This window comes from Nomascus leucogenys, chromosome 10 (genome assembly GCF_006542625.1).
Source record: "Nomascus leucogenys isolate Asia chromosome 10, Asia_NLE_v1, whole genome shotgun sequence".
Lineage (NCBI taxonomy): Eukaryota > Metazoa > Chordata > Mammalia > Primates > Hylobatidae > Nomascus > Nomascus leucogenys.
This window is the reverse complement of record NC_044390.1, coordinates 53,022,313-53,042,186: the sequence shown is the minus strand read 5'-3', so window position 1 is coordinate 53,042,186 and position 19,874 is coordinate 53,022,313. Positions and strand designations below refer to the sequence as shown.

General features: G+C 54.7%; 1 protein-coding gene across 8 annotated transcripts in view; it reads left to right on the top strand.

Moving 5' to 3' along the window:
- The window catches only part of MAST3 (microtubule associated serine/threonine kinase 3), a 52,763-nt gene that overhangs the window by 21,465 nt on the left and 11,424 nt on the right, over window positions 1-19,874 (top strand). For 3 of the 8 annotated variants that reach the window (XM_030820407.1, XM_030820402.1, XM_030820406.1), the window contains 17 exons: window positions 3,085-3,173; window positions 3,250-3,322; window positions 3,507-3,527; window positions 4,071-4,149; window positions 4,617-4,774; window positions 4,980-5,055; window positions 5,339-5,548; window positions 5,667-5,768; window positions 6,044-6,176; window positions 9,767-9,825; window positions 10,231-10,316; window positions 12,147-12,355; window positions 13,574-13,712; window positions 16,340-16,472; window positions 16,578-16,743; window positions 17,483-17,584; window positions 18,970-19,092. In XM_030820407.1, coding sequence (XP_030676267.1) covers window positions 3,085-3,173; window positions 3,250-3,322; window positions 3,507-3,527; window positions 4,071-4,149; window positions 4,617-4,774; window positions 4,980-5,055; window positions 5,339-5,548; window positions 5,667-5,768; window positions 6,044-6,176; window positions 9,767-9,825; window positions 10,231-10,316; window positions 12,147-12,355; window positions 13,574-13,712; window positions 16,340-16,472; window positions 16,578-16,743; window positions 17,483-17,584; window positions 18,970-19,092 — 1,958 coding nt within the window. The remainder of the gene's footprint in view (window positions 1-3,084; window positions 3,174-3,249; window positions 3,323-3,506; window positions 3,528-4,070; window positions 4,150-4,616; window positions 4,775-4,979; window positions 5,056-5,338; window positions 5,549-5,666; window positions 5,769-6,043; window positions 6,177-9,766; window positions 9,826-10,230; window positions 10,317-12,146; window positions 12,356-13,573; window positions 13,713-16,339; window positions 16,473-16,577; window positions 16,744-17,482; window positions 17,585-18,969; window positions 19,093-19,874) is intronic. The other 5 variants (XM_030820409.1, XM_030820403.1, XM_030820405.1 and 2 more) reach the window with 3 other exon arrangements.

Here is a 19,874-nt window from a genome sequence, read left to right as displayed (position 1 = left end):
TGGGGGCCAGTTCAGCAGAAATGTTGGCTCAGAAGCAAATATTTACTGCACGAGGCTGGCATTCGGGTGGGGTGTCAGGAGTCCAGATAGTTGGGGTTAACCCCCGCCAAAGCCTCACCGTGTCTCAATTTCCCCTTTTGAAAAGCAGAGAGGATAAGTGAGGGCTGTGGATTCTACCGGACCTGGGTTCAAATTTCGACTCAGCCACTACCAGGCTGTGTGACCTCAAGTAGCTCCTTAACCTCTCTGTGCTTGGGTTTCTCATTGGTGCTGGACTGGGGCAAAGTCTGGGCGGTGGGACCAGCTACCGAAAGACCTTGAATGCTGAGTCCAGGGCTTAAACTTCCCTCCAAGATCGTGGGGAGCATTGGAGGGGGAATATGTGTGCCAGAGGGATGAGGTGCAGGAGGCTGGCTTCAGGCCCCTGCTTTCTGCCACATTCTCTCTGTTGTGTCCTGGGTACCAAGAGAGGATGGTTCTCAAATGGCAACTTCTCGAGGTCCTGGATCTCCTCCAGGAAGAGTTGAACAAACAGTCGGCCCTGCATAGATGCTTGGGAAGTGAACAGATGATGCTTAGTTCTCCTTTGAGGCCTCACATTTGGCCGTGTTTTCAAGAAGACCTCGCCCAAGAACAGGAGGGAGGGCAACCAAGTGTTTTTCCCAAATGCTTTTGGAAGCAGCAAGTGATACAGCAGTATTGGGGAGGGAGGGTGCTGGTGGTGCAGTGTGGGGGCGAGGAACCAGGTGAGGGGCTGGGAGAGGATGTGGAGACAGCCAGGTGAGCATGCATTGAGGGGTTGGCAGGAAGTTTTGCAGAAACCTGCGGGTTTCACTTTTGCTTCTGCAGCTCAGGCTGGGAGACAATCACTGTGACTGTTGACATCTGTGGCTTCAGTTTCCCAGTCTGGGAAATAGGCTCAGCTGCTCATTCCCGACTCTGGGGCTTGTTGGGATTGGCACATGTTGGGGATGTAATTCACTCAGGAGGCATTGCCTGCTCTCCCAGCGTGAGCCAGGCCCTGTGAGCATTGTCTAGGCAAAGACAACAGTGTACGTACCTGAGTCCGGCCCAAAGCTGAGCACTGGATATGGTAGGTTTCATCCTTCAAGGTAGAGATGAGGAAACTGAGGCTCAAGGGGCAGCCACACTTGGAGACGTAGACAGGCTGGGCCTCTTCTCCCTGCCCACCTTGTCACCTGTGTCCTTTGATGATCGTACGCTTGTTCTCCCATGGATTGACCTGCTCCGAGCATTCTGCCTGGGACCCCATTTCTGCACCTCGGAGGCCCCGAGACTTCATCTCTCCCTCCCTGCAATGTTCTCCCGCCACTGAGCTGCGTTGGCGGCTTGGGGTGTGTGGGCTGATGCTCTTGTGGAGCAGAGCTGTTGCTGGGCAACTGCTCTGGTGGGGCGGGGGACGGTGTCGCTCCCAATTTCCTTCTGTCAAGGTGTGGGCTGAGGCCAGGCCCCAGGTGGGAGAAGAGGCCAGGCAGGGTGTGAGAGACCTGGGCCAGGGATCTGGTGGCCAGAAGGGAACTGGGATGGAAAGAGGAAAACGTGTGGGCAAAAGTTCAGCAGAACAGGCAGGACTGTGAAAGAGGTTGCATTTAGGGTTTCTAGTTGGGTCGCATTGGCATTTTAGGGGCATCTTGGGAAGAAGGAGGGTTTTCAAGAGATGGGAGCAGGGACTTCAGGAGGGGTGTATAGAACGGTGTGTCTCAGCCCATATCTGGGCTCCAGGGTGTGTTTGGTCCACCTGATTTGCTGGTGCTGCTGGCAGTAGCCATGGTACAGGGAAAGGTGTGGGGGTGGGACTGTGACACAGAACCCTGAAAAGCTGGGCCAGGGGCTCCTGGCCATATGTAGTATCTACCATCAGGCTAGAAGCACTTCATGCCATTGCTGTTAATAACAACACTGCCAATAGTTTGTGTTTGTTTTTGTTATTGTTTTTGAGACGAAGTTTCACTCGTGTCGCCCAGGCTGGAATGCAGTGGCGCTATCTCAGTCCACCGCAACCTCCGCCTCCTGGGTTCAAGCCATTCTCTGCCCCAGCCTCCTGAGTAGCTGGGATTATAAGCGTGCACTACCACGCCTGGCTAATTTTTGGGTTTTTTGTTTTGTTTTGTTTTTTCGAGACGGAGTTTCGCTCTTGTTGCCCAGGCTGTAGTGTAATGGCACGATCTTGGCTCACCACAACCTCCACCTCCTGGGTTCAAACGATTCTCCTGCCTCAGCCTCCCAAGTAGCTGGGATTACAGGCATGCATCACCACGCCCAGCTAATTTTGTATTTTTAGTAGAGAAAGGGTTCCTCCGTGTTGGTCAGGCTGGTCTCAAACCCCTGATCTCAGGTGATCTACCCACCTCGGCCTCCCAAAGTACTGGGGTTACAGGCATGAGTCACCATGCCCGGCCTAATTTTTATGTTCTTAGTAGAGACGAGTTTCACCATGTTTACCAAGATGGTCTCAAACTCCTGACCTCAGGTGATCTGCATGCCTTGGCCTCCCAAAGTGCTGGGATTACAGGGATGAGCCATTGTGCCCAGCCTTGTTTTTGTTTTTTTAAGAGAGAGGGCCTTGTTCTGTCACCTAGGCTGGAGTGCTGTGGCACGATCATGGCTCACTGCAGCCTTGACCTCCTGAGGCTCAAGCGATCCTCTTGCCTCAGCCTCCTGAGTAGCTGGGACTACAGGCGTGCACCACCACACCCAGCTAATTTTTAAATTCTGTGTAGAGACGGGGTCTCGCTATGTTGCCCAGGCTGGTCTTGAACTCCTGGCTTTAGAGGATCCTCCCACCTTGGCCTCCCAAAGCACTGAGGTTACTGGCGTGAGCCACCATGCCTGGCCAGCAGTAGTGTCAATAATAAGGAATGTTAGTCGAGGGGTGACTCCCTCCTGGGCCTTGAAGACCTGGCTAAGGGCCATGGGGGAACCCAGCTGGGGGCAGAGTGGGAGTGGCCATGTCCAACATCCCATCCTTCTCCAGAACAGGCTGCGCGTGTGATTTAGGCTGGGCAGGCGGCTTAGCGTGGGGCCCTGGGCAGCCACCTACCCTGTCCCCTTTTCCCCCAACAGCTGCCGCAGCGGGAACCGCAAGAGCTTGGTGGTAGGAACGCCCTCCCCGACCCTCTCCCGGCCGCTGTCGCCATTGTCGGTCCCAACGGGTGAGTGTGGAAGCAGCCAGCGGGTGCTGTGTCCTGCCTCTGCCCCGCTGACTCAGTTTCCCCGCCTCCTCCTCAGCAGGCAGCAGCCCCTTGGATAGTCCTCGGAATTTCTCGGCTGCCTCTGCCCTCAATTTCCCCTTTGCCCGGAGGTGAGTGATTGCCGGCTTTGGGAGATAGCGCGGGCACCACGGGCAGGGGTTGGGCAGGGGCACGTGCTCGGTGGCTAGACCTGGCTCCTCATTCATTTCATTCACCTTTTCCCCTCCCCTGGTCCGTCTGGTGGTGGTCTCCCCCTCTGGCTCCCATCCCTGGCAAATGCATGCCATCTTGCAGCCACATCCCACGCACGGACAGGTAATTTCAACCAGCCCAGGGGGTGGGGGGTCGTGGGGGGATACAGCCCTAAGAATCATTAACTCACTAAAAAAATCATTTATTCATTCACTTAACAAGAGCTGATTGAGCACCTGTCATGTGCCAGACACTTGCATTTCATTTATTTATTCATACAACAACATTCATTAAGCACCTGCTGTGTGTATGCTCTGTGCTGCGGGCTGAGGGCATGGTTGCAAATGGGCGGCTGGCCCTGAGCCCCTGGGGAGTCCTCCGTTTGGTGGGGGGTGGTCAATGTGTGCCCCAGAAGCTGCAGCTCAGAAGTTGAAGCTTTGACGGGACACAGTGGCAGCTGGAGTCACGTGGGGGCTTCCTGGAAGAGGTACCTGAAGAGAGAGAGCATGCAGTGGACTTGGTCAGCCTGTGTCTCTGTTCTTGGTTATTTTCAGGAGATCCTTCCTATAACAGAGCCAGAATATGCTGGCCACAGTGTCTGTTCTTAGTCCCCACAAACCACAGGGGCCAGGCCTTCCTTCCATCTGTTCTTGTTCCCCTCTCCAGGGCAGACGGCAGAAGATGGTCCCTCGCGTCTCTCCCATCTTCCGGCTATGGAACCAACACACCCAGCTCCACCCTCTCGGTACCCATAGCCCCACCTTGGCAGGTTGACAGGCAGATGCTGGGCTGGTGGGGGGACACATCTTTGTGTGTTTTTTTTCAAGGTGTTGGATAGTTGTGCAGTCAGCAAACATACTAGCTACTTCCTCCATGCACGCCCCATTCTGGGAAATGCAGGGTCCCCTGAGAGGACCCAGCCTTGGCCCCAAAATAGTCCCCAGTTGGGGAGATACAGATATCCTCAGTCTATGGGGTCAGGGCCTGACCAGAGGGGGACTTGGGGCTGCCCAGGGGTACAGGCAGGGAGGACTTCCTGGAGGAGAGGGCATCAGAGCTAGGGTTTTGAGGGATGCATAGGAGCTAGGCAGGAGAAAGAATGTTACCTTCTGATGGCCAGCAGGCAGCCTGGGCCTTGAGGGGTGGTGCTGGGGTCCTGGCCACACCACTGACGGTGAACTCATGGCTCTAATCCCCATCACTCTCTACCAGTCAAGCTCATCCTCCCGGGAACGTCTCCACCAGCTTCCCTTCCAGCCGACACCGGACGAGCTGCACTTCCTGTCCAAGCACTTCCGCAGCTCAGAGAATGTGCTTGATGAGGAAGGCGGCCGGTCACCCCGCCTCCGCCCCCGCTCTCGCAGTCTCAGGTGGGCCTCGACCTCTGGCCCCAGCCCCGGCCCCTCCCTGGGCTGGCGTGGAGGCCCAAGTTGTGGCTCCTCCTCCACACCAGCCCTAACCCTGACTGAGCCTAGCCTCTGATTCTTGTCCCTCAACCCTGGCTCAGAGCCCCCAACATCCTCCCCTGGGGTTGGTCTCAGGTCCCATATCACAAGCCAGCTGTCTTCCTTTCAGCCCGGGCCGTGCAACGGGGACCTTCGACAATGAGATTGTCATGATGAATCATGTGTACCGGGAGAGGTTCCCCAAGGTGGGCAGCGCCTGGCGGCTGGACCAGCCCCTGCACTGCTTTCCACATTGCTGTCCCTCCATGGAACTCTGTCTTCCTGTCTATGTCCCCTTTGCCGGTCTGTTCATTTCTGTCTTTCCTTCACCTTCCATTGAAAGATGTCGTTCCTCCTGCGCCAGCCCTCCCACCCGATCGTCCCATTGCCCCATCTCCTCTCTCCCCAACCATGCCTCTCCTGCCCCCTTCTGCGCGTGTCGCTTCAGCCCCACTTTCTGACCAGGTCGCCCCGTCTTGCCCCACCCAGGCCACAGCACAGATGGAGGGCCGTCTGCAGGAGTTCCTGACGGCCTACGCGCCTGGCGCCCGGCTGGCGCTGGCTGATGGCGTCTTGGGCTTCATCCACCACCAGATCGTCGAGCTGGCCCGAGACTGCCTGGCCAAGTCTGGCGAGAACCTCGTCACCTCCCGCTACTTCCTAGAGATGCAGGAGAAGCTGGAGCGGCTTCTACAGGATGTGTGTGGTTTTTTGCATGTTGAGGTTTTGCATGCAGTGGGACGTGGAGTGAGGGGGGGGTCCCCGGGCCAGACGGTGCTGAGGACCTGTGGGTGATGCCACGACCCACCTCCCCCAGGCCCATGAGCGCTCGGACAGTGAGGAGGTCAGCTTCATCGTCCAGCTTGTCCGGAAACTGCTGATCATCATCTCACGGCCAGCTCGGCTGCTGGAGTGTCTGGTAAGTGTCTTTTTCTACGGCCAGCTTGGGGTCCGGGCAGAACTGAGATTGGGACCACAACAGTCCTGCCAAGATACAGGTGACAGTTCCCATCGTGTAGGGCTTTGAGAGGAACACAGGGTGCTGTTGGGCTAGCGTGGGCTTCCCTGAGGAGGGAGCAGGAGCGGAGACCCAGGGGGTGAGCTGGGAAGGGTGCTCCAGGCAGAGGGAACAGCATGCGCAGAGGCCTGCAGGTGGAACCAAGCCCCAGGTGACCAGCCCTCCTGTGCCCCTAGGAGTTTGATCCTGAGGAGTTTTACCACCTGCTGGAGGCGGCTGAGGGCCATGCGCGGGAGGGCCAAGGCATTAAGACTGACCTTCCACAATACATCATTGGGCAGCTGGGCCTAGCCAAGGACCCCCTGGAGGGTAAGCTGGGATGGGAAGGGGAAACCAAGGCTGGGAAAGGCCGGATGGAGGCCAGGCACGGTGGCTCACACCTTTAATACCAGCACTTTGGGAAGCTGTGGCGGGCAGATCACTTGAGGCCAGGAGTTCGAGACCAGCCTGGCCAACATGGTGAAACCCCCCCCTCTACTAAAAATACAAAAAAGCTACGTGTGGTTGCAGTGAGCTGAGATTGTGCCACTGCACTCCAACCTGGGCAACAGAGCGAGACCCTGTCTCAAAAAAAAACAAAAAAAGAAAGAAAGGTCAGATGAAGCCAGGATTCAAACCCAAGCCCATCTGATTCCAGAACCACCACACTGTTCTTTGTCTCTCTGTGGCCTTGCTCTTAGGTCACCTGCGGGAATTATGCTGAGACCCTCTGATCTTTTGGGGCCCAGGGGCCTCATTGTCCTCAAATGCCACGTTAAGATGGCCAGGAAGCCTGGGGACCAGTATTAGCAGTGGCCTTCCCTTTGTCCTGCAAATTCACAAATGGCTTTACCAATTTCTGTGGCCTTTACTGTGGCCCAGAAAGTGGACTTGGAGTCAAACAGGACAACCCGTAGGTAAGAAGACAGTCAAAAACTCCCACAGCTGGCCGGGTGCGGTGGCTCACGCCTGTAATCCCAGCACTTTTGGGAGGCTGAGGTGGGTGGATCACAAGGTCAGGAGTTCAAGACCAGCCAGGACAACATGGTGAAACCCCATCTCTACTAAAGATACAAAAATTAGCGGGGTGTGGTAGCATGTGCCTGTAATCCCAGCTACTGGGGAGGCTGGGGCAGGAGAATCATTTGAACCCTGGAGGCGGAGGTTGCACTGAGCCGAGATCACGCCACTGCATTCCAGCCTGGGCAACAGGGCGAGACTCTGTCTCAAAAAAAAAAAAAAAAAACAACTCCCACAGCCAGCCCGGTGCAGTGGCTCACACCTGTAATCCCATAATCCCAACACTTTGTGAGACTGAGGCGGGCGGATCACTTGAGGTCAGGAATTCAAGACTAGCCTGGCCAATATGGGGAAACTCCATCTCTACTAAAAACAAATATTAGCCGGGTGTGGTGGCAGGTGCCTGTAGATCCCAGCTACTTGGGAGGATGAGGCAGGAGAATCGCTTGAACTCAGGAGGCAGAGGTTGCAGTGAGCCGAGATCATGCCACTGCACTCTAGCCTGGGCGAAAGAGTGAGCCTACATTTCAAAAAAAAAAGATGTAGCTGGCTGTAGTAGTGTGCGCCTGTAGTCCCAGCTACTCAGGAGGCTAAGGTGGGAAGATCGCTTGAGCTTGGCAGGTTGAGACTGCACTGAGCTATGATCACACCACTGTCCTCCAGCCTGGGTGACAAAGCCAGACCCTGTCTCAAAAAGAGAAAAAAAAATTTCCACAAATAGCCAGGATAAGAGGAACTGAAAGCTAGAGCACTGAACTTGGACCTAGCCTGGTCCAGCAGTAGCCAGGGGAGGCTCTGGGAGGAGGCAGTGTTCAAACTGAGGCCTGGAGGGCAGGAGGTGACCAGGTTGCAGATCCAAAGGGAAGAGTGAAACAGGCAGCATAGGCATAGACCCTAAGGTTGGACCATACCTGGAGTGGGACTGACCTGCCACTGTCCCCATTTAAAGCTGGGGAGGCCCAGCATGGTAGCTCACACTTGTAATCCCAGCATTTTGGGAGGCCAAGGCAGGAGGATCACTTGAAGCCAGGAGTTTGAGATCAGCTTGGGCAACATAGTGAGATCTCGTCTCTATTAAAAAAACAATCCCTGGGTGCAGTGGCTCATGCCTGTAATCCCAGCACTTTAGGAGGCCGAGGTGGGCGGATCACGAGGTCAGGAGATCAAGACCGTCCTGGCTAACACGGTGAAACCCCGTCTCTACTAGAAATACAAAAAAATTAGCCAGGCGAGGTGGCGGGCACCTGTAGTCCCAGCTACGCAGGAGGCTGAGGCAGGAGAATGGCGTGAACCCAGGGGGCGGAGCCTGCAGTGAGCCAAGATCACGCCACTGCACTCCAGCCTGGGCGACAGAGCGAGACTCCGTCTCAAAGGAAAGAAAAAAAAATAAATTAAAAAATAAATAAATAAATAAAAATAAAAAAACAATTAGCCAGGCATGATGGCACATGCCTGTAGTCCTAGCTACTTGCGGGGCTGAAGTGGGAAGATTGCTTGAGCCCAGGGGTTTGAGGCTGCAGTGAGCTATGATCGCACCACTGCACTCCAGCCTGGGCGACATAGCAAGACCCCATCTCTACAAAAAGTGTTTTTAAAAATTAGCGAGGTGTGGCAGTGAATGCCTATAGTCCCACCTACTCGAGAGGCTGAGGTGGGAGGATCGCTTGAGTTTAGGAGACTGAAGCTGCAGTGAGCCATGATGGCACCACTGCACTCCAGCCTGGGTGACAGAGCAAGAGCCTGTCTCTGAAATAATCATACTTGGCCAGGTGCGGTGGCTCACGCCTGTAATCCCAGCACTTTGGGAGGCCAAGGCGGGCAGATCACTTGAGGTCAGGAGTTTGAGACGAGCCTGGCCAACATGGTGAAACCTGTCTCTACTAAAAATACAAAAATTAGGCTGGGCATAGTGGCTCATACCTGTAATCCCAGCACTTTGGGAGGCCGAGGCAGGCGGATCACCTGAGGTCGGGAGTTCAAGACCAGCCTGGCCAACATGGTGAAACCCCATCTCTACTAAAAATACAAAAATTAGCCAGGTGTGGTGGCAGGTGCCTGTAATCCCAGCCACTCGGGAGGCTGAGGCAGGAGAATCTCTTCAACTCAGGTGGTGGAGGCTGCAGTGAGCCGAGATCGCGCCACTGCACTCCACCCTGGGCGACAGTGTGAGACTGCGTCTCAAAAAATAAAAATAAAAATACAAAAATTAGCTGGGCGTGGTGGCACACGCCTGTAATCCCAGCTACTTGGGAGGCTGAGACAGGAGAATCACTTGAACCCAAGAGGCGGAGGTTGCAGTGAGCCGAGATCACACCACTGCACTCCAGACTGGGTGACAGAGCGAGACTCCATCTCAAATAAATAAATTAATTAAATAATCATACTAATAAAAAATAAAGCTGGGGAAACTGAGGCTCCAGGCAGATGAGGCTGAGCAAGGAATCAAACCCAGGTGTACCTAAGGCCAGATGACATGTGGTCTGTGGCTGGACCATGTTTGCCAGGCATTCGCTAGGGGCTGTCCCTCTGCCAAGGCCTGGGGCAAGAACATACTGGACCCTCCACCTGGGCTGCACCCTGAGCTGAGGAAGATGTTAGGAGCTGACGCCCAGGGGGCCCGTGTCACATCCCGTGTTCACAGGCTCAAGGCTCAGAGCCTGAGTTTGATCATGACTGAGCACTTCAGAGCCAGGGCAGCCCACTGGCTCTTCCAGAAGGTTCCTAAGTCATTGCTTCATCCAGCCTCCCGGGTGTGGCTTCATGACAGTGTCATGGGAGTTGGTCAGGGGAGGTACTGCATCCCCAGCCTAGGGTGAGAACTCTAGAGGCCTCAGGAAATTGCTGGGTGATGCAGGGTGAGGCAGGGAGGCTCCAGCTGAGGCTCCTCCCTCATCTTGCAGAGATGGTGCCACTGAGTCACCTCGAAGAAGAACAGCCCCCAGCACCTGAGTCCCCAGAGGTGAGTAGCAGAGGCTGGGGGCCCCCGCTCATCTTGTTCTTTCCAGAGTGGACCAGGCACCCGCAGAAAGGGCTGGGTTTGCCGAGGTCTTGCTTGTAGCCTAATTAGCATCGGTGACTTTGGAGGCAAGGTGATGGCACGTGGGACTGCCCTGCCTTGGAAGTCGGGTGGGGGCAGTGCTGGAGGGGCACCGGAAAGGTGAGTTTTGTAGGATGTGTAAGAGTTTTCCAGGAGGAGGGCACAGCTGTGAGCAAAAAGGACAGAAGGTCAGAAGCTGAGTTGGAGAAGTTTGGACAGGGGAGGGGGTAGCATCGGGCACCAGGACCAGTGGTTTGGGCTTGGGGGCAGGAAAAGTCTGGCCAGCTCTGCAGCGGGGCAGGACCTTAAGCCCTTCCCATCCCCTAGAGCCGCGCCCTGGTCGGCCAGTCACGGAGGAAGCCATGCGAAACTGACTTTGAGACCATCAAACTCATTAGCAACGGAGCCTATGGGTGAGTCCCTGAGTCCTGCATAGATCCATTTCACAGATGTCTGAGAGGATGGTTGAGGCCCAGACAGCCCCTACATCCCCCTCCCACCCCAGCAGGGCTCACACATTCACCCTTGAACGGGCAGAGAGGGCACCTGAGGCCTGGAGGGGGAAGTGGAGACACGCCATAGCGAGGTTACAGCCTCATGTGTGCTCTGTCCACGAGCCAGGCCTTTACCTGCCCCAGGTGTAGGGCGTTCTAGGGGCTTAGGGGCTGATCAAGGAAGTAGATGCCCACCCAGTGGGAGTAGCACACAGTGAGCTTTACTTAGGTGCTGCTTTGAATGTCAGGCTTGCATACAAGGGAAGTCCCTCATAGTATAAGCCCTTTGGAGGCTGAGGTTCCAGGAGTCACCATCAAGAGGGAGAGGCTGGCAAGGGAACTCCCCGGGGAGAGGGGGATCAGAGAGGGGGCTTACGTGTCTAGGTGATGTTGTTCAACAGCATGGGCACTGAATCTCTGGGTCAGAGACTCCCTGCAGGGCGGTAGTAGCTTAGGGTCTTGAAATCCACAAAGCTCATCTTATCCATGGCTCAGAGATGGTGCAGTTTCACAAGTCTGCAAAGCAAACAGGCTCTCAGTGGCTAAAATTTTGCTTATTTGGGCTGTGTGTAAAACAAATGGATGGGTAAAACTTTGAGCTTGGTGCTAGCAGGCTTTTAAAAGAGCTGGACCGGGTGCGGAGGCACTTTGGGAGGCCAAGGTAGGAGGATCACTTGAGGCCAGGAGTTCGAGACCAGCCTGGGCAACATGGCAAAACCCCATCAATACTAAAAATAGAATAATTAGCTGGGCATAATGGCACATGCCTGTAATTCCAGCTACTTGGGAGGCTGAAGTTGGAGGATCACCTGAACCCAGGAGGCAGAGGTTGCAGTGAGCCGAGATCACCCCACTGCACTCCAGCCTGGGTGACACAGTGAGACCATCTCAAAAAAAAAAAAAAAAAAAAAAGGCTGGGCGTGGTGGCTCACGCCTGTAATCCCAGCACTTTGGGAGGCCGAGGCGGGCGGATCACGAGGTCAGGAGATTGAGACCATCCTCGCTAACATGGTGAAACCCTGTCTTTACTAGAAATACAGAAAATTAGCCGGGCATGGTGGTAGGCGCCTGTAGTCCCAGCTACTCAGGAGGCTGAGGCAGGAGAAGGGCGTGAACCCAGGAGGCGGAGCTTGCCTTGAGCAGAGATCGCGCCACTGTACTCCAGCCTGGGCGACAAAGCCAGACTCCATCTCCAAAAAAAAAAAAAGAAAGAAAGAAAGAAATACACAAGCAGCCAGTGGCTCTCGCCTATAATCCCAGCACTTTGGGAGCCCGAGGCAGGAGGGTCACTTGAGGCCAGGAGTTTGAGACTAGCCTCCGCAACATAGCGAGACCCCATCTCTACAAAAAATTTAAACATTAGCCAGGCTCTGGTGTGGGAGGATCATTTGAGCCCGGGGGGTGGTCAAGACTATAGTGGGCCATGATCTCATGACTGTTCCAGCCTGGGCAACAGAGTGAGGCACTATCTCAAAAAACATAAGATAAAATAAAAATAAAGAAACATACAACCTAGAGGCCAATATACAAGGGCCACGTGCAGCCCATTTATATGACCCCCAGCCATGGTGGCTTAAACCCAAAGGTGGCTGCTCTGGGAGGGGGACCAGGTAAGGAGAAAGGGTGGCGGAGGCAGAGGGCACAGCACAGGCAAAGGCCAGGCAGGTTGGGATCTGGGCTCAAGTTGAGCTGCAGTGCCTGCTGGGGCCTCGATCTCCGGTCCCAGCAAGCCTGGCCCTCTGTCCCCAGGGCCGTCTACCTGGTGCGGCACCGTGACACGCGGCAGCGCTTTGCCATCAAGAAGATCAACAAACAGAACTTGATCCTGCGTAACCAGATCCAGCAGGTCTTTGTGGAGCGTGACATTCTCACCTTTGCGGAGAACCCCTTTGTGGTCAGCATGTTCTGCTCCTTTGAGACCCGGCGCCACCTGTGTATGGTCATGGAATACGTGGAAGGTATGCTCACTGGGGCTTGCATGCCTCCAGCGATGGGGAGCTCACCCCTCCACGTCTGGGAGAAAATTTTTAGACCAAGTTGAGGTCTGTTCTGTCCTCCATGAGGTCTCACCCTGCTTTGGGGGACCCTCAGGAACCCCAGTCTGGGGTAGGGAGCCCAGCCATGGGGGTTTAGGGCTGGAGGAGCCCAGAGAGGAGTGTGTGAGGATGGGACCCTGGAGGCAAGAGGAGGGTGGCCATCCTAGGTTGGGGGAACTGATGGGCAGAGGCCTGGAGGCCAGAAGTGAAGGCAGGGAGATGTATGGTTCAGGCAGGTAAAGCACTATTACCAAAGTACTCCCAGGCGAGAGAGCGAACATGCACTTAGGAGACACCAGCTGTATACAGCACTAATTGCTGCCCTGTTGGGGAGAATCAGAAGGCAGGGTCTCAGCTTGGCACGCTGGCTCATGCCTGTAGTCCCAGCACTTTGGGAGGCTGAAGTGGGCTGATCGCTTGAGGTCAGGACTTTGAGACCAGCCTAAGCAACATGGCGAAACCCCCGTTCACGCCTATAGTCCCAGCTACTCAGGAGGCTGAAGCAGGAGATTCGCTTGAACTCTGGAGGCGGAGCTTGCAGTGAGCCGAGACTGCGCCACTGCACTCTAGCCTGGGCCACTGCACTCTAGCCTGGGCAACAGAGTGAGACTCTGTCTCAAAAAAATAAATAAAAATTAAAAAAATAGGCCAGGCGCGGTGGCCAACGCCTGTAATCTCAGCACTTTGGGAGGCCAAGGCTGGTAGATCACGAGGTCAAGAGATCGAGACCATCCTGGCCAACATAGTGAAGCCCCGTCTCTACTAAGAATACAAAAATTAGCAGAGTGTGGTGGTGTGCGCCTGTAATCCCAGCTACTCTGGAGGCTGGGCAGGAGACTCGCTTGAACCCGGGAGGCGGAGGTTGCAGTGAGCCGAGATCGCGCCACCGCACTCCAGCCTGGGCGACAGAGCGAGACTCTGTCTCAAAAAAAAAAAATAAATAAAAAAAATAAAAAAAATAAATAAATAAATGAAGGTAGGGTCCGCCCCTTCCCTCTCCCCCGACCCTCCCCGCTGAGACAGAACAAACTGGGGACCCTTTGCAGGAGGTAAAGCGAGGAGGATGCATAGGCATTGGGCATAACCTAAGGGGTGGGCGGTGGGGGGGCCGGGCCTCATGACGACATCCGCCCCTCCCAGGTGGCGACTGCGCCACGCTCTTGAAGAACATGGGCCCGCTGCCCGTGGACATGGCCCGCCTGTACTTCGCCGAGACGGTGTTGGCGCTGGAGTACCTGCATAACTATGGCATCGTGCACCGTGACCTCAAACCAGACAAGTGAGCTGAGCTAGCCTGCGCGGGGCCTCGGGGAGGGCGGGGCCAGAGCGGCTGGGGCGAGGCCAGAGAGGATCAGGAGCGGGGCCAAAGGGTCGGGGGCAGTGCCTCTGAGGTGAATCCCGGGACCCTTCAGGAGCCCCATCTGTCTGAGCTCTGTTGGTACCTCCTGACAGGAAGGCAGGGAGTGAGCGCATGGTGAACATCTTGTGTATACAGAGGAGAGGAGAGCAGACACTTAATAGGCGTCTGCTGTATGCAGGGGAAGGCTGGTGCACTTATGGAGGTGCTGCCAATCAAGGGGAGAGGATGTGCACTTAGGATGCACACACTGTATACAGGAGAAGCGGCTGCGCACCCAGAGCTGCCGCTGCACAAGAGGAGAGAACATGCACTTATAAGACACCAGCTACATACACAGAACAGGATTATGCACTTTGCAAGACCTTACATGTAAAGACAGTGACCGTGCATGTCTTGAGCACCTGCTGTATATTAGTGCAGGAAAGCAAGGAAGAGAACGTGTTTACTGATAGCCTTAGGATGTTTGTTTTATTCTAGTATGTAGTAAGCACTTACTGCATGCCAGACCTATGGGCAACTGGGAGACACAGGGCCACCTGCTTTGAAACCCCTGTATTATTTTCTCCTCTGCATTTATTGAGTGCCTGCTGTGTACAGGGAAAAAGGAATGCCCGTTTATCAAGTGTCCTCGAGATACGAGGCAAGAACTGGCATTTCTCACATACATGTGTGGAGATGTGAACATGAGTGTTAAGAGCCTTGCATGTAGGCCAGGCTTGGTGGCTCACACCAGTAATCCCAGCACTTTGGGAGGCTGAGGCGGGTGGATCACCTGAGGTCAGGAGTTCAAGCCCAGCCTGGCCAACATAGTTAAACCTTGTCTCTACTAAAAATACAAAAATCAGCTGGGAGTGGTAGTGCGCACCTGTAGTCCCAGCTACTCAGGAGGCTGAGGCAGGAGAATCGCTTGAACCTGGAAGGCGGAGGTTGCAATGAGCCAAGTTCGTGCCACTGCACGCAAGCCTGGGCAACAGAGCGAGACTCCATCTAAAAAAAAAAGCGCCTTGCATGTTTTCAGGGCATTTTGCAGTTGGCAAGTGGCTTAGAAAACAGACATGTATTTGGCACCTGCTGTATACCTGGGCCTGTGCTCGATGCTCTAAGGAACTCAGAAGTATGAATAACTCCTTACACACTAACACTGGCTTTCTATATCACATTTTCTTGGTTGGCATGTAACTTGTTAGGCACCAGGTGTGTACAAAATAGGCAGAAGAACAGTTATTAGGCAATGACTGTGTACCTGGCCTAGAACACTTTATCTTTATTTATTTATTTATTTATTGAGACAGGGACAGTCTCTGTTGCCCAGACTGGAGTACAGTGGCGCAATCTTGGCTCACTGTAACCTCCGCCTACCAGGTTCAAGCAATATTCCTGCTTCAGCTACCCGAGTAGCTGGGATTACAGGCATGCACCGCTACGCCCAGCTAACTTTTGTTTTGTTTTTTTTTTTTGAGACAGAGTCTCGCTCTGTCGCCAGGCTGGAGTGCAGTGGTGCGATCTTGGCTCACTGCAACCTCAGACTCCCTGGTTCAAGCGATTCTCCTGCCTCAGCCTTCCAAGTAGCTGGGATTACAGGCATGCGCCACCATGCCCAGCTAATTTTTGTATTTTTAGTAGAGACAGGGTTTCACCATGTTGGTCAGGCTGGTTTTGAACTCTGGACCTCAGGTGATCCGCCAGCCTCGGCCTCCCAAAGTGCTGGGGTTACAGGTGTGAGCCACCGCGCCCGGCGAATGAACTCATTTTTAAAACTCTCGGGCAGGTACAGTATACACTGCTGTTTAGGTTTTCCTGTGGACTTAAATATATAAATGTTTTGCTACATCATAGTGTCTTATGCACCAGCTGTATGAAGTCGCATTTCCGTGCACCTTCTGGGTGCATCTGCCACTTAAAAATACATTCCAGAGAATTCACTGTGTATAACCATCATTTAATGAACTATGTAGTCGGTACCTCCTGTTTGCCCCAGCTCTGTAAAGAAACAATTCTGGGCCAGGGGTGTTGGCTCACACCTATAATTCCAGCACTTTGGGAGGCCGAGGCGGGTGAATTACCTGAGATCAGGAGTTCGAGACCAGCCTGACCAACATGGCAAAAAATATATTTCTACTAAATATATTTCTATATTTAGTAGAAACCCCGTTTCTACTAAAAATACACTAAAATATATATATATATATATATATACACACACACATATACACACACACACACGGTAGAGACCAGGCATGCTGGCTCATGCCTGTCATGCTAGCACTTTCAAAGGTGAGAGGATTGCTTGAGGCCAGCAATTCAAGACCAGCCTGGGCAATATAGCAAGACCTCATGTCTACAAAAAAAAAAACAACACCTTAGCTGGGTGTGGTGGTGTGCACCTGTAGTTCCAGCTACTTGGGAGGCTGAGCGGGAGGATCGCTAAGGCCCAGGAGTTGGAGGCAGAGCTCCGCCCATCTCAGGTGGAGCCAAGGTCTAGGGCAGAAGGAGAGGCCAGGCACCCCAGCCCCCCAGCTCTGAGCACACCCCTAACCTGCCCACAGTCTGCTCATCACCTCGCTTGGCCACATCAAGCTCACGGACTTCGGCCTGTCCAAGATCGGCCTCATGAGCATGGCCACCAACCTCTACGAGGGCCATATCGAGAAGGACGCCCGAGAGTTCATCGACAAGCAGGTGGGCGGGCAGGTGGGTGGGCAGCCCTGGGATGCCTCCTCCTCTCTTCTGGGGCCTCTCTTGGGCTGGGGGCTGGCCTCAGTTTCCCCGTTCTGCCTGGCCCAGGTGTGTGGGACGCCGGAATACATAGCCCCCGAGGTGATCTTCCGCCAGGGCTATGGGAAGCCAGTGGACTGGTGGGCCATGGGCGTCGTCCTCTATGAGTTTCTGGTGGGCTGCGTGCCTTTCTTTGGAGACACCCCCGAGGAACTCTTCGGTCAGGTGGTCAGCGGTGCGTTTCCTCCATGGGCCCGGGTTCGAGCTGCAGCCCCACCAGAGCTCTGGGCAGTGGTCCTCCACCCACATGTCAGGGAGAGAAGCAGGAAGAAGGGAGGGAGTTGGATGCCAGGTGGGGAGGCGGCGGGGTGCTGAGTGAGGCGGGTGGCTGGATTAATTATAGGGTCACGGAGGCTTCACTGAAGTGACATGTGAGGCCGGGCACGGTGGCTCACACCTGTAACTCCAGCACTTTGGGAGGCTGAGACGGGAGGATCATATAAGGCCAGGAGTTTGAGACCAGCCTGGACAACATGGTGAAACCCCATCTCTACTAAAGATACAAAAATTAGCCGAGCATGGTGGCAGGCACCTGTAATCCCAGCTACTTGGGAGGCTGAGGCAAGAGAATCACTTGAACCCAGGAGGTGGAGATTGCAGTGAGCTGAGATTGTGCCACTGCATCCAGCCTGGGTGACAGAGCGAGACGCCATCTCAAAAAATAAGAAAAAGAAGTGACATGTGAGCAGAGACGTGCAAGAACCTGAGAATGAGAGGAAGCCATAGAGACAGAAAAGGGAAAGGTGGCTCTGAGCGTAGGGCACAGGTGCGGCAAAGGCTGTCAGTGGGTACCGAGCCTGCCACGTTGAAGGGGCAGAGGAGGCCAGTGGCTTGGAGTACACTGAGGTGAGGGGAAATGGTGGATGTTACTAGAAAGGAATACCCTTGCCTTCTCTCTCCCTCCCTCATTTTAGATGAGATCATGTGGCCAGAGGGAGACGAGGCCCTTCCAGCAGACGCCCAGGACCTCATCACCAGGTTGCTCCGGCAGAGCCCACTGGACCGTCTGGGCACTGGTATGTAGTGTGGGGGAGAAGCCAGGTGGGTGGCTCCTTCAGGCCCTGGGACCCAGGAAACGGAGGGATAGCGCCTGGAGTAGACAAGAGTTCTACTTGGGAAGCTGCATGGAGGAGGGGGTTTGCAGCTAGGGTTTTGAAGGATGCACAGGAGTTCTCCAGGAACTATCACAAGATAGTTGGAAAGAATAGAAAGTAGCTGGGTCTGGTGCCCATATGGAGCACTGAGCCTGAATAAGTATGTGAGGCTGTGAAGTCACCAGAACCTGTGTCAAAGGCCCAGCCCAGAAGATCCCACTGTCCCAGTTTTCCCAGCCACCTGGTTAATCATTAAGGGACCGTTTGAGACTCATGCAGCTACCCACCATGTGGCCACTATGGCTCTTGTTCATGACTGAGGCTTCGCTATGGGAGATGGTTGGGTCCAAGGTCGGGGATCATCACCTGCTCTGTGGAGCAGAAACAAGTGGGAGAAGCCCAGGAAGGAGGGCTTCGTAAGGCTCTGGGCTTTCTCTAGGCGGTGTGGTCCCAGATGGCAGCGGAGAGAAGGGCAGAATCTTTGGAACCTGGGCAGCCTGGGTGCTTTTTTATTTTTTTGAGATTAGATCTCACTCTGTCACTCAGGCTGGAGTGGAGTTGCACAATCTTGGCTCACTGCAACCTCCCCCTCCCAGGCTCAAGCGATCCTCCCACCTCAGCCTCCTGAGTAGCTGGAACCACAGGCATGTGCCATCATGCCCAGCTAATTTTTATACTTTGGTAGAAACGAGATTTCACCATGTTGCCCAGGCTGGTCTCAAACTCCTGACCTCAAGTGATCTGCCCGCCTCAGCCTCCCAAAGTGCTGGCATTACAGGCATGAGCCACCATGCCTGGCTGCTGACCTGGGTTTGAATCCTGGCTTGGTCCCTCTCCAGGCTCCTAAATGACAGCGGATTTTTGTTCCCATTTTTCTGGTTCTTTTGTTGTTGTTGTTGTTATTGTTTGAGACAGAGTCTCGCTTTGTTGCCCAGGGTGGAGTGCAGTGGTGCTATCTCAGCTCACTGCTGCAATCTCCACCTCCCAGGTTCAAGCGATTCTCTTGCCTCAGCCTCCCGAGTAGCTGGGAATATAGGCACCAGCCATCACACCTGGCTAATTTTTGTGTTTTTAGAAGAGATGGGGTTTTGCCATGCTGGCCAGGCTGGTCTCGAACTCCTGACCTCAGGTGATCCACCCTTCTTGGCCTCCCAAAGTGCTGGGATTACAGGTTCACACTGCGCCCGGCCCATTTTTCTGGTTCTGTGTTGTCCCCACCCTGTGTCCACCATGGGCAGTGGGGGTGGGGGGGCATCCTGTGGCGGGTGAGGTGAGGACCCACAGGGCTCAGCTGGGCATATCTGCAGGTGGCACCCACGAAGTGAAGCAGCACCCCTTCTTCCTGGCCCTGGACTGGGCAGGGCTTCTCCGACACAAAGCCGAGTTCGTGCCCCAGCTCGAAGCCGAGGATGATACCAGCTACTTTGACAGTAAGGAGGGGTCCCCCCCGCGGGGGGGGCTCTGCCATCCCTCAATCCCTGGGGGCAGAGGGCTGCGTGCCAGGCATTCCACCCGAGCTTGGCACCTCACCCTAGGCCTGGAGCTTCTGACTTCCTGAGCCTTCCAAGAATCTAGGGCGTGTGTTGGCCGCCCCCCGGCTGGATTTCCTGTGCGTCTGGGCTCAGGAGGCCACAGTATCCCTCAGGCTTCAGAAGGAGAAACCAAGGCACCAAGTGTGACAGACCTTTGGGGTTCCCCAGCAAGTTGGGCCTCCTGAGTGTCCGTCCCTGACCAGGCATGGGGCCCCATCTGTTACCCAGGAGGGTAGGGCGCCTCGTGTAGCTCTAGTGGAGGGGTCCCTGCAGGGGCACTGTAGGTGAGCTCTGAGGGATGACTCTCTCTCTCCCCACTTGGGGGTCCTGCCCTTCAGTGTCCAGCACCTCCTTCAGAGCTTGCTTCACGTCAGAGGTCTTCTCTGAGCTTGTTTCCTCTTCTGTAAAATGAGGAACATCCTTTATGTTTGAGATGCGCAATTTTGACCAGGCGCAGTGGCTCAAGCCTTTAATCCCAGAAGTTTGGGAGGCTGAGGTGGGCAGATCACCTGAGGTCAGGAGTTCGAGACCAGCCTGCCTGACCAACATGGAGAAACCTGTGGGAAGCTGAGGCACGAGAATTGCTTGAACCCGGGAGGTGAAGGTTGCGGTGAGCTGAGATGGCACCATTGCACTCCAGCCTGGGCAACAAGAGCAAAACTGCCTCAAAAAAAAAAAAA